Consider the following 18301-nt stretch of genomic DNA (forward strand, 5'->3'; position numbering starts at 1 on the left):
GAAGCGGGCCCTTACTGATCCCCTGCCCTCCTGTCTTGCCCCTGCAGAGGAGGCCTACCAGAAACTGGCCACTGAGACCCTGGAGGAGCTGGACTGGTGCCTGGACCAGCTGGAGACGCTGCAGACGAGACACTCAGTCAGTGAGATGGCTTCAAACAAGGTAAGAATAGCTAAAAAGTTGTTGTTGTGGGTTTTTTTTTTTAAATTCATGGCAGTATATGTTATAAGTATTCTCTGTCTCTGTAATTTGGAAGTTGCTTCCTGGGTTTCACTTTAGTGTTTGTCTGGTTTGTTTTAATTTTGTGGCGTTTGAGCAAAATATAGTGTAGTGCTGATGCTGTGTGGGACATGCAGTACACTGTATGTGCTAAACTCTACTTGAAGTTGCACTTTTACAAATATTTACAGTATATACAGAGTTTCCTGCAGATTGAAAGTGCTAAGAAGCTAAACTACTAAATGAAGCTTGACTGCTTAACAGAACTGCATTCAATGATTAACTTTATATATCTTTTAAAAAGAAATTATGCAGCACACTTTCATGGGAGTTGTCATGTTGCTAACCCACGCCTGTGTTTTTACACGTCCATCTAAAAGAAAAAGAAATGTAAAAATACAGTCATTTTACTCATCTTATACAAAAGTCTTGTATAAATTTAAATGCCGTAATGGCTTGGTTTTTTTTTCTTGGACAAAGCTTATGTCACTTTTAACACTGCATTAGCAAACTAACAAACAATAATGAGATCCATTGTATCACAGGCTGTCGATGTAGTTGATTTTAAACATAATTCCAATTTCTTTAGACCTCCTCATCCCTAATAATGACTCGTTATGAACCCATTGTAAAAGCAGCACTGTAGAAACTTGATTCTTCTACATTTTGTTTGTTTGTGTGTGTGTGGTTGATCTATGTGCTGCTTGATTATGTGGTTTAATGTCTTTCTTAATACTCATCAGTCATTACACCGCACATTGGTCTGTTTATGTTGTATGGTCTATATATGTTAGCGATAGCATCGTCATGCAAGCGAGGAGTTTTGGTATGAGCATGCTCAGTTGCTTCCACTGCGTGTGTGTGTCCGTGTGTGTGAGAGTGTGTGTGTGCTGCTCTGAATGCTGATCAGCTCTGGGCTGTGGTGATGTCACACACTGTGATGTCACACGAGGTGGGACGAACCAAGAGGAGAGACAGACAAAGGAATCAAACAAAAAGCACAGGTTCACCTCTGATGTTAGTGCGATCACACACATCACGCTGCACATCTACTTCATTTAAATTTTAAAAAATCACGTCTTTAAAAAGAGAGAGAGAGAGGGAGGGAGGTAAAAGAAAAACTGTAACATGCTCTCTTTTATCAGCACAGCTATCTTTGGTCGTCATGGCAACAGCCACAGGCTCAGCCGCCCTGCTATCTCACTCCAGCAATGCACACATACACACTCACACACGTACAGACAAAGACATCACATGTAATACAGTCGCTACATCTCCCACACATGGCCATTACTTTATGTTGTGGAGCCCGCAGACTTTAACATCGGTGTTTAAAGGTATCCTCAGCTCATCATCGGGATAAATAAAAGAAACCAAAAAAAAAGATTGAATTCATTTGAGGAAAATGGAATAAAATTACAGAAAAATCACTTCTCTCAGTGTTTGGGACCATTGTTAAAACTCACCGCCCATAAAGTACAGTTCCTTGTGGGTTCCCATTCATCATCTCTGCCCTCAAATCAGGTCACAATATATTCTGGTGAAATAATGCACGTCACCTCGGAATATCACTATTCCCAAGGTTACTCTGTTAGGCTTAGAGGCTGCTGTAACAGTAGGTTAGGCAAGGTCAGTTTGCCCTCCAGGACATTCGTACTGCCATTTTACTTAATGCACTTTCACACAGTAGCTAAAAACACACACAGCACACACACCCATTGTACACCAAATGAAACAAGTTGTTTGCAGTTGTAACACCTTCTTTGACATTAAAAGTGCACATGTCTCTGCAACCCAGTATCACGGCAAAACTTGTAATAGAATCGCTGAGCCACTGGCATAGCTTGTCCATTTCAAGCTTCGACTCTTAGACATTATTAACACAGTTACACGGACAGTATGAACATATTAGCCACCTAGCTTAATCGATTCTACTGATTAAGGACCCTGAAATGTACTTCACATGTTTTTTTACTCACTACTGACTTCTTGGCTTTTTAAAAATTATTATTATTATTATTATTATTATCTCCCCCTGCTGGTAATTCAACTTCTGCATGTGTGTCTATTTCACCCTTTTGCAGAGGCAAAGTGTGAAATTGACACACGTCTAACAGACAGCGTGTCTATTAGACGCTTTGCCGTGATGTCGTATAGGTCTCTGAGGTGACACTTGTTGGTTCTCTGTGGGTTCAAGTTCAGGATACTCCCGTGGTTAGATATTTTTCCTTTGTGTGTGATTAAGTATTTCGGGGATTCTTTTGCTCTTCTGTAAGATTGATGTGCACTAGTCAAGTCTGATTAGCGTTGGCTGTTTTCTCATTTGAAATATCAGGGTGTCATGCTTGGATGTTCAGGTTCGAAGGTGTCCTTTTTACTAAAGGCAAGAACTCTTTCCCCCCTTTGGACTCCTACTATGGGCAACTCTTGTTACTCTTTTCTGAACTGAGTGGTTTCTTCCAGAACAAAATGACAAGGTGTGAATCAGAAGTTAGTGAGGGTGATCTTTTTGTATACAGCTTACTAGGGCGTCCCTTGGAAAAACCTAGAACCTATTCTGATGGTCGTCAAACAACGTCTTTATTGATGTTTATTGAGGTCTCAAAACTCGTCATTAAGGGTACTGGGGAGGTGATCAAATGTCTTTTTATGTGGGAAGGAGTTAAGACTTGGGTATTTTGGTTGTGTCGTGATCTCATCTGCGGATCTCCTGGCATATGGCAAGTGACTCATTAAAACTTTCTTTCTGTTTTTCTGGCGTCACCGTTTTAGTAAGTCTGATTCACTTGCAGTGCGACTGGTGCGACACCTGAACAAGAATCTGGATCGTGTCACTTCTCTTTTTAACCTAAACCTGTAAGGTTGAGCTTCCTTGTCTTTTGCAAATCAGCAGCAGCCAGTGGGTGTTGGTGGATATCTTCTGTTTTCATAATGACTCTCTAATTGTTGCAGCAGGTAAAGTAAATACCAAAGTCTGTAATATGGACCTTTGCTAAATGATGCTTTTCCTGTTATATATGTACACTGCTATAATGGCAGGTGCTGCTATTGAATGTGGCCAAAATTTCAAATAATGAGGCCAACAGACAATATGTGCAAGTATAACCAGTAACAACTGATTATATCTCCTCCACTTGTTGCAGTGATACTTTTAAATGATTAAAAGTATTATTCTTTTGATATTTCACTATTTTTAAATTAGTGTTTCTTAGCAGCTCATTTCAAGAAAGAGCAAGAGGTTCCTTAGGAAACACCTAGTTTAGAAGCCTCACATCACTGATCTCAGATCTGTGCGAGGAGAGGTTTCTGCTTTTTCTGAATAAGATGTAGCTTCCCTTAAGAATTCAAACTGTCTTGTCCCTAAAAGTTGGATCTAGTTCAGCGAGGAGGGCTTACACATGCGGTTCAGACTCATTCTTCAGTGGCTGAATTAGTGGCTAGTTCTCTTTGCTTTTGCATCTTGCTGCTGATCTTAGTTTTCATAGGTATACTTTGTGCTATAAATGGTACATGGACTAGTATTTGTGTGGTACAGCCCTTTTCCTAACAGTCATGCACTATGTATTGGCCCTGTGACACATTTTTACGTGTGGATTGGAGGAGTCGGGGGATCGAACCACCAACCAGTCTTACCATTACCTGTTTGTAGCCTTCCTACATATGGATTTCCTCCTTGGTGTCTTCTGCATGTCATGAATGGGTGACAGATCCATTTCATCTATAACACTGACAACAATTAAAGTGTTCCTGCTCCCTCTGCGGAGAGGGGGCGTCTGCTGCCCGAATAAATGCAGAATGTGAGACACGAAAAAAATACATTGATCTGGAGGTGTTGCGAGCTATATATACACAGCAGGAACAGATATTTTTGGTCACAACACACATCTATGCTCGGTGTGACACTTTCCAATTTTTACCCAATAGTTTGAGTTCACACCTCTTGGCTAAGCTATTGCTTTGTGTGTGTTTGCGTGACAGCGAGTGGGAGTTTGTGTGGATCGGTGAGGTGTAAGCGGGCGTTGTTTAAACTTTCCACATGAGAGGAGACCATGTGTTGTGCGTGCACACATGTGCGTGTGTGTTGGGCCTGTGCTGGCCTGCTTGGCTGTGAGTCAATCAAAGCGACTGGATCTCAGCGAGCCGGTGGGCTCATCTGTTCCAGTGTAGCTGTAAATTACTCACAGTGCCAAACAGGCTCTGGAAGTGGGGCGTAAAGTAATCAGAGACAGATTTGGTCCCTTTTCAATCAATGTAAACACTCGACACATGCATGCACACATGTGCGTTTACATACACAACATGCTCTTCTCTCAAGTTTTATCTCTTCATTGTACATTCCCTGCCCTGCGACAGACTGGCCATCTGTCCAGGGTGTACCCTGCCTCTCGCCCTATGGTAGCTGGGATAGGCTCCAACCACTCCCACAACCCTAATAAGGATAGGACCATGTGTCAGACATCCCTGGTTTATGGGGTGGGGTAAGTTGATGGTGGTGATGATTAGAAAAATGATCCATCATCATCATCATCATCATCATCATCACTGCAATATTTATCAGTAAAGCTGTAATATCAAAACTTGCACGCTGTCTGAACTCTGAACATTGATTGGAAATGTTTTTGGACCAGTACCTCAACAGGTAATTTGAAGAGCATAAACAAGTGTTTATACTAAGACATTTCTTTAAATAAACCAAAGTCCAAAGTAAACATGTTTTTCACCAAAGTTTGGTTCTGCTTTTCTTAGAAATACCCCCTGTCCAGATCCTATGAATATTATCACAGTTCAGAATTTTCCACACCTGCAATTACAAGAAGCAGTCCAGTAATTATTTGAGCTTACACATCTAATATCACTCATTTTGGTAGGACAAGATTCAGATGCCCTGTACATTTGAATTGCAGCAAACTACAAACAGCTCTCTGTCAGTGCCCTCTGAGAATTTTAAGCTTAATTATGAGGAATGTCTTCAGAGCTTTGTAATGATTTTTTTTTTTTTTCACTGGGACATCGTTGGTGAGCTGACTCAACGTGGGTTTTCCTGTAAAATTTCAAATTTAAGATTATCTGCGGATAATTCAATGATGCTGGATGTCAACATTAAAAAATGACTGCTGGAGACATGAAATGCACTCATAAAGCATTAGGTGGATATACTCACTTTGGAGGTGTTTGTCGCTTGGCGCTGCTTCAGAAAGAAAAACAAAAAACTCCTGCTTGAATAAGGTTTCATCTTTTGCCTTCGATTAAAGCGACGACCTCCCGAGCTTGCTGACACGCACACGGAGCAGCCTGTGTGGCTGCAGCGCTTTCAGTTTCTGTCCTATTGAGCCCACTTCAGATAACTGTGACGCTCATTCTTATTGTAAGACTAATGATGGGGTTTTTTTTGTGTGTGTGTTTACATCATCTCATCAGTGATGCTGCTGTGACTCACCTCGCTTGAATACCGGGGTGGAAGGTGACCTCAGCTTTTTTTAAATATTATATCATGTTGGATGAGGTAACCTGCACTTGTATATCAAGCTGTGCAGAAGGTTAGAACAGTTGGCCATGCATCTTATATGAACATGTTTTGCATACACACAAATGTAGGTGTGTACTGTACACACACACACACACATGCATACACAAACTAACATCCCCCTTGCACCGCAGGAATTAAAGGAAAGGGAAGGGGTAGATTTTTCCACTGACCTCAGTCCCAGCCAATCAAACAGCAGGCAGTCTCAGGTCTGTTCCAATCCAAACCAATCAGAGATGATGATGAGCTCACACTTCTTTCATATCCGGGCCCTGATTCGCTGCCGTCGTACGACCGTGTGAGGGAGGCAGCCTGTGCGCTTCACATGGGAGCTTGTGTCACACATACAGAAGCAGCCAGGCAGTCCTGTTTGGGAGCTGCTGAGAGAAAAATTTTGCTGTCCTGGTGCTTTGGCATCTACTAAGCATCCGCACCATCATCAATTATTCACAGACTCAGCAGTGCATCCCTGTGCCTGACTCTGTGTGTGTGTGTTCACATGCCAATCTGTGTCACCGTGTGTGGTCACAATATGCTCGCATCGGATCTTTGGGGAGACACGTTTCTTCCGCATCTCTGTCAGAATCTGTTTTTCTTCGGCTCGGTTCTTTGGTTATTTGCAGGGCAAGAACGCGATGCTTCACTTACGGACTCTGCACAGCTGATTTACTTGGAATCAAGCTCTGCGGGCTCCTCAGGTTGAGGTCTTTTAACTGGCGGGAACTGCCTTTGTTTTACTAGCTGTCTAGTGTTTTCATTGACTGAGCAGTATACCGGACTTTAAACCTGCACCTTTTCTGGTTCTGGATCGGTTTGCTTGATTTGTCAAAATGCCTGAAGCAAATTATTTGCTCTCTGTGTCCTGGGGATACATAAAGGTAAGATCCCTTCTTATATTAGTGTAGTTTTTTTATATATTCATGTGCTTCACACCTAGTTTGATGTGATTGCTTAAATTAATTTTCATCGAGAGGACGTGGTTTTTTTGTAACTTTCATCCCTCAGACCAGTTGAGATATACGAAGCACGTCATATATCTCCTCAAACTGTTGCTGCATTGGTGTGAGATTTCTGGGTCCGTTTTCCATTTTGATGCATTTGTGATGTGAAGAGCCGATGTTGTGCTCGCATGGTGCTGCCTGGGTGTAATTCACAGAAAAAATGATAATTTAGGTGACTTTGGATTCAAGAGCAAAGATGTTTTCACAAAATCTGTGGATCGTTATTTCCATTCTGGTTGTTTCAAAGGTTAAACGGCACAAGTGGCCTCTTAGGTCAAAGAAAACAGCAACTCTTAGGTCTCTCCTTTTTACGTTATACAGATATCTGGAAATCTTGTAGGTTGCATTTTTATTTATATGTTGCTATTTTTATATGTTTGTAATTATTGTATTTGTCGCTTTTCTGCAACAATGGCTGCAAGTGGCTCGCAGCCTCTGGTGTCATCATTATAAAAAAGCCTGTGGGTGTTCTTAAATCGGACTGAGCTCTAAAGAGACTCCTGTGGTGTTATGGCTTGCTTAAAGTGATCAGTATGGCTTTACATAAATCATTGATATACACTGTGCATTTTACAATTTCATAATTAAATTCATTCATAAATAAATAATGCATTGAGGGGTTTTTTTAAATATCTGTTTTGTAACTTTGTGGTTTGGAACATCAGTGATTTAAAGCGTTTGCCTCCACATCAATCAATTTGGTCTTCAAACCCAAAGCTGCAGCTAAATTTGGGCCTGCCACTTCAATTAGGCACCGGAGAGCTAAGAGCAAATGAGGAATAAATAAATGCTGTCAGTTTTTCCAGGGCAGCAGGCCTCTAAATCTGTGTGTGTGCGTGTGTTAAAGTGAAAGAAGGTGAAATTTCTGGGAATAACTACTGTATTGTTCCTTGAAATTTTAAAAATCTGTCTGAAAAAGACTGTTGCTATTAGGAATGTGTATGCCATCAAATCATCTGTTTTCTTTACATGTATAGATTTTATTTTACTTGAAAATGACATCATTAAGTGCCTCTGAACACCTCTGACTTGAAAAACCAAGAAATTGTGATTATACCTTTTTCCGAGACACTGAACCCATTATTCATATACGTGTGTGCTCCGCTTTCAGTTCAAGAGGATGTTGAATAGAGAGCTCACGCACCTCTCAGAGATGAGCCGCTCTGGGAACCAAGTCTCTGAGTTCATCTCCAACACCTTCCTGGGTGAGTGATAACACGGGTAGATAGACTCGCCCTCCTTCTTGCATCGTGACAATCTTTGTATTCACTTTTCTGTTCTTTTTTTTCTGCACTGCGTCTCTCCAGACAAGCAGCATGAAGTCGAGATGCCATCCCCTCAAACGCAAAAGGAGAAGGAGAAGAAGAACAAGCCCATGTCTCAGATCAGTGGGGTGAAAAAGCTGCAGCACTCATCCAGCCTCACAAACTCGAACATCCCTCGATTTGGGGTCAAGACCGAGACCGAAGATGAACTTGCTAAGGTGTGTTTGTGTGCATAGTTTACATAAATATAGTGCACAGTGTGTGCAATTTGATGTATATAGTTGAGGGAATTTATTTCTGATCTTATCTCATTGTTTTTTGGGGTTTTGATTTTTTCAGGAGTTGGAGCATGTGAATAAATGGGGCCTTAATGTTTTTAAAATCTCCGAATTTTCTGGGAATCGACCACTGACAGTCATGATGTACACAATATTCCAGGTAAAGACTTTCTTCTTCTGTTTTTCTGGCTCTTTTGCTGCTTGATGAATCCCCAAATTGTCCAAATCGTCTTAATTGTAATACACCCCCCCTTTGTTATTTCTTATTTGCAGGAGAGAGACTTGTTAAAAACTTTTAAAATTCCACTTGACACCTTTATAACCTACCTGATGACCTTAGAAGACCATTACCATGCCGATGTGGCCTATCATAACAACATCCATGCTGCTGACGTCACCCAGTCAACTCACGTGCTGCTATCCACCCCTGCCCTTGAGGTGAGGTGCAAGTGCACACACACACACACAAAGACATGGAACACTCTTGTACACAGGCATTGACATGCATATACTCGCAAACACGTAGGCCATGCTTCCACAATCAGCTTCAATCAAACTCCTTCTCCACGTCCAATCAATGGCTCTAAACTTAAAAGGGTATTTTTATCCAGCGAGCTGACTCTCGCATCAGTGCACTCCGCTCTCCCTTCAACACTTGCTTCTTCTTCTTTCCAGGCTGTGTTCACAGACCTTGAGATCCTCGCTGCCATCTTTGCCAGTGCAATTCATGACGTGGACCATCCCGGAGTCTCGAACCAGTTCCTCATTAACACCAGTAAGCCTGAATATGAGTGTTAGCAACTGTGTCATTACCAAGTATTCACAAACGCACACACTCTGGCACAAAGGTGAGAACATGCACATTGATGCCTCTGCTTCGTTAGCAAACATACATATGCACACACTCTGCATTATAAATATAATTTCTCTCATAAATCACATTTCATAATTAATCCAAACTCTGAATTGATTCTTGCATCAACTCCAAATGTGCAGGTTGGGCTTAAACACTTAGTGCCTGCACACATGCACGTGTTTACCAGCATGTTTTTTGCAGGCACGTGTGATGGCTTTGACATGTGATTCCAAAGCAGAGGAGTTCAAAGAGACGATCAATAATTGCCCTAATCCCTGTACTCAACATCATTCAGGATTCTTAGGAAAACGTCCTTCTGAGGACAAATGTAGCCACACTATATGTGCTGACCTCAATATTTTCTTGTTTACATCAAGCGGTAGCTAATCAACGCTGAGAGTCTTATTTCTTTTTATAGGCCATTGCATTTTGGTTGCTAAATTCCAGTAATCTCCATCGTTGAGTGAAGGGTAGACATCACAAAGACAGATTTATCAAAACCTAAAGAAATAAAAGCCAGATAATCTGCGTGACTCACTAACACCAAGAGTAGTGATAGAAGCATCTAAACTGAGCTTATAACCAGGCCAGACTTGCATGCCTGCTTCATGTTGTTGTGTTTGTTAATGTATCCCTGAGCTAGACGCTAAACCCCTGTTATCTCACTTTAACTGACTCACTTGCTTATGGTTAGCAGTATCACAAATATCACCTTAATTTGGCGGTTTAGAGGAAAACTCAAACAAAAGCAGTTTATATCCACTGGGCACAAATGCATAAGAGTATTACTAACACCAGCCTCAGAACAGAAGGCACACTATGCAGTCGCGTACACGTAACACACACATAAAATGTGTAGTGCTTACCATAAGCCCCAAATGGGGAATCCCTGCAGTAAAGGCAGTGTGAGTCATCCTTGTTAAGTGCCACCAGAATGATCTGCTGTCAGCCAGAGAGCAACGGAGCAGGATCCCCTTTCTCTGTTCTGCTGCTCGGTTTCACTGTGGCCAAGACTAATGCATCTTAATGGAAAATCTAAATACAGCTAGAGGTCCTTCAAATGACCGCGAGTGGGAAATCTCTCAGCGGTAAACATGATGGGGCTTTCTTCTGCTGCACATTCACCAAGGAATCCATAGCAGCACACATAAAATTCAGCAAGACACCATTAGAGAAATTTGTTGCACTAATAGACGATTGTTGCACATTTATTGTCTTATGGATCTAATTAAACTGAAATGCACAGTTTAGAATTGCTGTTCCCATCTATGGTAATTTGTATTTGGCGGTATGGTTTTGGCACATGCACATGTGTGGAAAGCACAAGGCACTGAGAGCAGCAGCAACACCTCCAGAACAGAACAAGAGCAGGCATGCATGACTGCAGACACTGATTTAACAGGACAAAGCATGAAAGGGAAGAGATGGGGTGGGTTACAAAGTGGCGTGCAGCGTGTATCAACTTAAGCTTAGCCTAAAAGCAACTTGAAAAGAAATTCCAGTTGGATGTACAGAAGTGTACCAGCGGACTTATCAGCTTCCTGCTAAGTTTCTGCAAACTAAACTAACCAACCGTTTCCCCCCTGCAGATTCAGAGTTGGCACTGATGTACAATGACTCGTCCGTCTTAGAGAACCATCATCTAGCAGTCGGTTTCAAGCTCCTGCAAGAGGAGAACTGTGACATCTTCCAAAACTTGACCAAAAAACAAAGACAATCACTGCGAAAGATGGTCATTGACATCGTAAGTGAAAAGAGTTTCATCTTTTGTAATAAAGGCTGAGTAGAAAGCCTTGTGTAGTATATTACGTACAAATTAAGCGACAGTGTTCTTTGCTGAGTACTAGTAACAGTTTGTTGTTGGTCTTTATAAGGTGCTAGCTACAGACATGTCCAAGCACATGAATCTGCTGGCTGATCTGAAAACAATGGTGGAAACTAAGAAAGTGACCAGCTCTGGTGTCTTACTGCTGGATAACTATTCTGACAGGATACAGGTAAAACTGGCTGTCTAATATCCACGTCTCTGTTGTAGCATTTCCTACTGCTGTCTATATTGTCTTTTGGGACATTGGCGCTGTGTTTTAGACTGTGTTACCGGTCACATTCAGGTTCTCCAGAACATGGTGCACTGTGCAGATTTGAGCAACCCCACCAAGCCTCTGCAGCTGTACCGGCAGTGGACGGATCGCATCATGGAAGAGTTTTTCAGCCAAGGTGACCGAGAACGGGAGAGGGGCATGGAGATCAGCCCCATGTGTGACAAACACAATGCCTCAGTGGAAAAGAGCCAGGTAACACACACAGGCAGATAAGTGTACTGTACTTGTGTACTGTGTAGACACACACTGAGAGTCCTGTTTTCCCTGCGTGTCCTCTGTAGGTTGGATTCATAGACTATATCGTCCACCCTTTGTGGGAGACGTGGGCTGACCTGGTCCATCCGGATGCCCAGGACATCCTGGACACGTTAGAAGACAACAGAGAGTGGTACCAAAGCACCATCCCCCAAAGTCCCTCCCCTGCGTTGGACGAGCCTGAGGACAGCACTCGACCTCCGGGAGGGGACAAGTTCCAATTCGAGCTCACCCTGGAGGAGGACGGGGAGTCGGACACTGAGAAAGACAGCGGCAGCCAGCCAGAGGAGGAGGAGGAGGAAGAGGAGGAGGAGGAAAACAGCTGTACTGATTCTAAAACACTCTGTACGCAGGACTCTGAATCAACAGAGATACCTTTGGACGAACAGGTGGGGGAGGACGATGACGATGATGATGAGGTAGTAGAAGAGGGAGAAACACCCTGCTCACAATCATGTGTTGTCGAGGAAGAGGTAGCAGAAGAGGAGGAGGAAGAGGAGGAAGAGGAGAAAGCGAAATCCCCTGACACATAGCAGTTTATGGACAGCATCTGATTAACTCTTCTTCTTAGTAATGACAGATGATTATTTATAGAATATTTTTTGGGTTTTGTTGAATCTGTGTGTGTTTTTTATACATCCATGTTTCTGGTTCCAAAGCGTGCGCTGCTCCCCACCTTGGCCACTCCTCCCTGCCCGCTTTGTTCAGACACGCCCACTGGTACTACTTCAAGTTTTTTTGCACTCAGGAAAACTCCTTTCCATTCCCATTTGTACTGAAGTGGTGTGTCTTTATTTCACCTTTACAGCCCCCTCCCTTTTACAGGCTTAAGTTTAGGATGTGGACCAGCAGTTCAGTCTCCTCCGTGCTGTTCTTACTGTACGTAACATCACGTTTTCCTCCTTTTCTGCTTCATCTCAGCCTCGCCCGAAGGTTTGCCAGTGTTTCCGTGTTTTATTAAGTGCCCATACTCTACAGAGACAGTTGTTGGCGTGTTCAAGGAGAACCTCCCTCTCGGTTAGGTCATATCCCCCCCTCCCGCTACAAATTAGGAGGCACGTTATGCTGTCATCCGGTTGAGAAAACCTGACGGGGCGCCGCAGAGATGAAAGCTGCAGCACACCGGGGAACTTTGAGACACATTTCTGCTGTGGAAGTCTTCCTTGAAAACCTGACTGACACCAAGCTCAAATCGAAACGGCTGTGTCGCTGTCCTAGACCTCTTTAATTTTTTTGTATCGTACTGTATGTAAGATTCAGATATTTTCTAGAATTTACTTTTGCAATCTTAGGCTCTGTTTTGTTAGAAATAAAGAAAACGAGGGAACTTTTGGAAACTAATGGGGGAGAAACGTGTCGTAGATATTCAGTGTTTTTTTGTTTTGTTTTGTTTTTTTTCTTGAAGGGGATATCTTTACAGCTGGGTTACATTGAGTGTTCTGAGCTGTTTGCACTTGCTCCAATAGCATTTATACTACTATTTCCATGCCACTGTACTCATATTTGGTTTGTCCTGTCAGTTTGAATTTTGGAATTCATTCATAATAACTATTGTTTTTGGTGAGCGTCTTCACCGAGAAGGAAGCGTGAAAGCCGAGGTTTTCACACTTCAGTTACATTGTTACAAGCCTTTAAATTTAATTGTCGTTGCCTGCAGTTCTTTTGAACACATCCTAAGACAATGCAATGCTTTGTAGTTGATACAAAAAGCACCTTTTTTAGAAGCTTGTTTAGTGCTCCAAGTATACAGAAATAGAAATGGTATTATAGGGTGATTTTATACAAATGCTACGAAAGCTTTTTATCGTCCTTCTTTTCATTTTCTTGCCCTTATTTGACACGCACATCAAGAACTGCTGCTTTTTTCCAGTCACTGTGTTTTCTTTTACCTGTTGTAAATGTGCTTTTCATCACGAACACGTTTTTGTTTTTATAGGGGTTTTTTTTGCCTACACGACGTTAACTCCAGTTACTGTCTTTGTTTTCGACAAGACAATCAGCTCCATCGTGCAGTCATCAGATATCCTCTACAGATATCCAGATACTCTTGCACAGATACATATATTTGTTTATGATTACATTTATTGTTTTATTTAAACTCGCCAAAACGCGTGCACACATAGGCTTGAACGTTGTCGCCCTACATCACAGCCAAAACTCTTCACTTTTTTCTATCATATTTTACGCCTCAATTTATTATTTATTGCTTGATTCTTTTTTTCCCTCTTTGTGTGTGTGTGTGTGTGTGTGTGTGTGTGTGTGTGTGTGTGTGTGTGTGTGTGTGTGTGTGTGTGTTTTTTGCATTATGAAGATGGTACAGTAAATATTTCACTGTAGCATAGACCACATCGCAGGCTTGCAGGTTACAATATCCAAATATACTTTTTAACCCCAGTGTACATACAATATTTAAAAGAAAATCCACCTCTTTAAAGAAAAAAAACAAACACTTGAAGTACTGCACACCGCTTTTTAAAGAGTGCTCGTTTTGATTATGTGTCATTTTAAAACTTTTTATTTAATCTTTCATTTTGTGCCAATACTTTTCTTTCTTTTTTTCCCCCCATCCTCACCCAGAGCCCTTACCTGTAATAAAAAAATTTCTGGTTTTATCGCTGTTTACAAACATATATTTATTGTGCTGTACATAATATATAATTATTAATGTTATTACTATCATAATGCAGTTTGCTGTAAATGGTTGATTCTTATCATCCCTTTTGGTGATGGCGTGGCTGTATTATGTACCTCTTGTTGAGAGAATGTTTATTTACACATGAACTTCGGTGTAAAAAAAGAAAAACAACAAAAAAGGAAAAAAAAAACAAAAACGATCCATCGACATGTTGCTTAGCTGAGAAGTAGCTCAGTGAAGAGAGAGGGAAAGCCAAATTGTTTTTTTTTTTTAAGAAGAAAAAAAAAAAGAAACTGTTCCTTGGCCCATGGGCTGTGCCTTAAATTCAACACGTCATTTACTTTTAGCCTTTTTATTTTTTGAATTCTCTAGTTCTCTTTTTGCTGCAGTGGTGAATCTTTTTGGCTCGGGTCGGCCCGATCTCCTGCTGAGAAAAGTTGCCTTTTCCACAATCACAGCCAAACACGGTTTGCTCTGTCTCGCAGCTACGGCGCTGCTTTGAAAATACGCCGTCGGTGCAGACGTGTGCGGAGACTCGGTTCGACCGCAAGCCTGAGATTTACCACATGAGTGATGTGTGGCCTATAGCCAGCCGGATGTCCCAAGAGTCGAGTTTGCTGTAGACCTGGTCTGAACAGCTCACACTTCCTTTACGCTCTGCCTCTACACTCACAGATGTGATTCAGCCTGTCAGGAGACGTGATGCGGGAGTCGCTTTTTTGGCTGCCGCATCACCTGCTTCTGTGTGGCTGTCTCGCAGCTACAGAAACACTGAATGGGGCGCAACAGTAGTGTATAGCTGTTGCTTGACTACGGCCCTACAAAGCACAGAGGCTTCAAGACACATCTGCATGTTCAGCCACTGCTGCATTAATTATGGCTGAAACACTGGCGGTGTGTTGCTTATCTATGCTCTGCCCGCACGACCACTCACATTACTTGCAATATCCAAAACCACTGACATCTCTCTGCCTGCACAGGAGAAGGGTTTATTATATTTGTGTAGTGAAGGGAGAGGTGGGGGTGGGGGTATGGGGTGGGATTCAAGGGGTTTGGGCGACTGCATCATTGTCCTGAAACATGGACTCTTATTTTGACACACATACTGTAGATTCTAAACAGCCCTGGACCAATGGAAATAGTGGGTTCTTTTCTCATTATGTGTTCTATTTTTTTATGGTATGAAAGGAGAATACAAACTGTAACTTTAAGACAAAAAAAAGAAGAAAAAAAAAGGTCTTTGGGACAATTATATTTTGGGTTATGTCTTTAGAATGCCAACTTGTCTGGACGTTTCACAGGACAATTAAAATTTTATTTTAATGGATTCCTTGTTAATTGCAGTCTATTGGATAGCACTGTAGATCATACAACTTTATGTAAAAAACAAATAAAAAGAATGAAAAAACTTTTTATATGCAATGGATTAAATAAAAGCATGGGTTGATTCTGCCTAATCATTTCTTGCTTGGATTGTTTTTTTAAGGTATTGGAGAATTGAGTCACAGTTTCCTCATAAAACAATCTCTTCATACCTACTTCAAAAGAATCAGGGTTCAGCAAGACCACTTGTTGAACTCTGAAGGTGTCTCATAAGGTGATTGAGGCATAAGTTTTGACACTTCGGCAGTGAAAAAATAGAAACTTTCTGCTGATATGAATATAAGCGGTGCCTTGAAATTGTGGCTTGCCCTTTGGTGTGCAAAATACTAAGGCAAACCACTGCTGTAGAGCACGTGTCTCTCAGCAATTATGAATGCACAAATTGCTTTGAAATGCTCAAGAGGAAGAGCAAAGACAAAGCAGCTGTACATCTGAGTGACATGATGTCTTTGAGGCAAAGACATGGGTATTAGGGTAATTCGTGATTCTTAATTGGCCATAGGTGTGAAAGATCCCCTGCATCTATGCGTTAGCCCCGATAGACTGGCGGCCTGTCCAGGATGCGCACCAGAGTTTGCCCTGTGACAACAAGGATAGGCTTTGTGAGCAATTTAGGACAAACAACATTAGCATCTCATCAATGCAAATATCTAATAAGCCAATCACGTGGCAGCAATTTGGTGCATTTGGGTAGATACGTAGGTAGACATGGTCAAGATGACCTACTGAAGTTCAATTGGAGCATTAGAGTGGGGAAGAATGGTGATTTAAGCAACTTTTAACATGGCAGTATTTCAGAGGGTGCTGATCTACTATGATTTTTCCTCACAACCGTCTACCAAGCTACAGTCACCCCGAAGTACACCACAGCCTACCTAGCAAACTGTTTATGTAGCAAAGCTCAAATCATCTCAAACTGTTGTCTTAAAAATGACAACTGTACTCAAGTGGCTTCGACAGTCACTGGATCTAAATCCATCAGAGCGCCTTTGGGATGTGGTAGAAGGGGAGATTTGCATCATGGATGTGCAGTAACTGTCCGATGCTATCATGTCAATATGGACCAAAATCTCTAAAGAATGTTTTCAGTACTTTGTCATGAAGAATGAAGCAAAGCTTGACCCAACCAGTACTAACAAAGTGTACCTAATGAAATGTCTGGTGACTGTATACTTAAAGTAGCTTCACAATTGTGTTTTTATTGCACCTCCAATGGAGTTACAGTTAATAGTGTGTACCTATGACAATGCCTATCAGGTAAAACTATAGTAAAAAAAGTAAATAAAACGATAAATACAACATTTTCTACTCAAAATAAGTGCGATAAAAGTACAACGTTCAAATGTACATTATAGTCATAGTGGGTTCTACTCACCATAAATTCGTCACTTCCGCTCTGGTGCTAATCCAGCATCGTGTCACTAGGTGGCGCACTTTGCCTTAAAATGGATCCAGAGCAATTTCACTGAAACATCAGGTGCGGGTTGGAGAGCAATCTTCACGCTTCACGAGTGAACAAAGAGTCACGAAGGACACAAACGCCCGCAGATAGAATTGGATTTATTTCCTATAATCTCAAAAACATACTTCTTAGTCTGCTTGCACTCCAACAAATAAATATATTCAGTTATATGTAAAGACATAATATTTTAAAATGGCATTTTTACTAGAGTGACTGTTGGGCTGAGGCTAACTTTCCCTCTATGAAATGAATGCGATCATTACAGTAATTTATTTCATGGCTACTGGCATCAAATCATAATGTCACACACATACACAGATGTGTACACGCAGGCGCTTTAAACTAGTTCATGTGTATTCCTATTCTTGGCATTAGTAAAACAGTATGGCATATGTCATGGACTAAGTTTTCTCCCTGACTATCTGTCACAACAACACTGCATTTTGACATGATAATACAAGTTCGGTCAACAACCAACAGTTAGCAGGAACAGCATATAGTATGTGAATACATTTGTACAAAAGGTATACACAAACAGTACACTATATTACGTAATTTGTCTCTTCAATATGGCAGGTACACGCACACATACACACTTACAGTCGCACATTCAGTTACTGAATGAAGCACATCCTCGGGTTTTACGAGTTATTCTGACCTACTGTCACTCACATACGGCAGCTGGGGTCATTGTACTCGAGGATGGGAGAAACTATGTACAGGGTATAATTCATAAAATATTGCACTTATTGGCCCATTGCATCTCACGGCGAACGCCATGACAATGCTCCTAAATCTGTAACACAGCGTGATATATACAGTATCTTATCATATAAATCTACACAGGTATATCAGGACTGACTTCATGCAATTGTTTAGAGCTTTTATTCAACTATGTGACAAACAACCGACGATGTGAAAAGAACTGTAATGTTTTGGCACAATTTATTTTCTTCTAAGACTAGCAGAACTGAAACTTTTCTGGCTTTTCAAACAACCTACAACGTTTCTATTACATGGAATTACATTAAGACACTAGAGTACGGTATATGCCCGCTATGAGAAGTTTCCCTTTTTACATTGTTGTCAATTTTTTCAGAGGGTGGGGGTAGGATGGAGGACTTCATTTTATCATACAAACATGGAATTTAAGCATGCTGAGTCAAAACTTAAACATATTTTAATATATGGCTGTTTATTCCATGACAGAGCTGATCATTTGTTGTGTATCGCACACAGTGAGCTGTGCTTTGACAGTAAGAGATTTTTCCTTTAATGGAATGCTAAATCATTGTTTTCATATGGAGCAGGGGATGGTTAGGT

At 41.4% G+C, this 18301-nt stretch overlaps 1 protein-coding gene across 7 annotated transcripts in view; it reads left to right on the plus strand.

Moving 5' to 3' along the window:
• Positions 1-14459, plus strand: part of LOC120745457 (cAMP-specific 3',5'-cyclic phosphodiesterase 4D-like) — a 201795-nt gene extending 187336 nt beyond the window's left edge. For 6 of the 7 annotated variants that reach the window (XM_040050328.1, XM_040050327.1, XM_040050329.1 and 3 more), the window contains 10 exons: positions 48-160; positions 7854-7947; positions 8050-8225; positions 8347-8445; positions 8559-8723; positions 8961-9060; positions 10731-10885; positions 11016-11138; positions 11253-11435; positions 11525-14459. In XM_040050328.1, the coding sequence (XP_039906262.1) occupies positions 48-160; positions 7854-7947; positions 8050-8225; positions 8347-8445; positions 8559-8723; positions 8961-9060; positions 10731-10885; positions 11016-11138; positions 11253-11435; positions 11525-12031 (1715 nt within the window). In that variant the 3' untranslated portion in view covers positions 12032-14459. The other variant, XM_040050333.1, reaches the window with a different exon arrangement.
• The last annotated feature ends 3842 nt before the right edge of the window (positions 14460-18301 follow it).

The sequence above is a fragment of the Simochromis diagramma genome, unplaced genomic scaffold (genome assembly GCF_900408965.1).
Source record: "Simochromis diagramma unplaced genomic scaffold, fSimDia1.1 OVJJ01000131.1, whole genome shotgun sequence".
NCBI classification, from domain to species: domain Eukaryota; kingdom Metazoa; phylum Chordata; class Actinopteri; order Cichliformes; family Cichlidae; genus Simochromis; species Simochromis diagramma.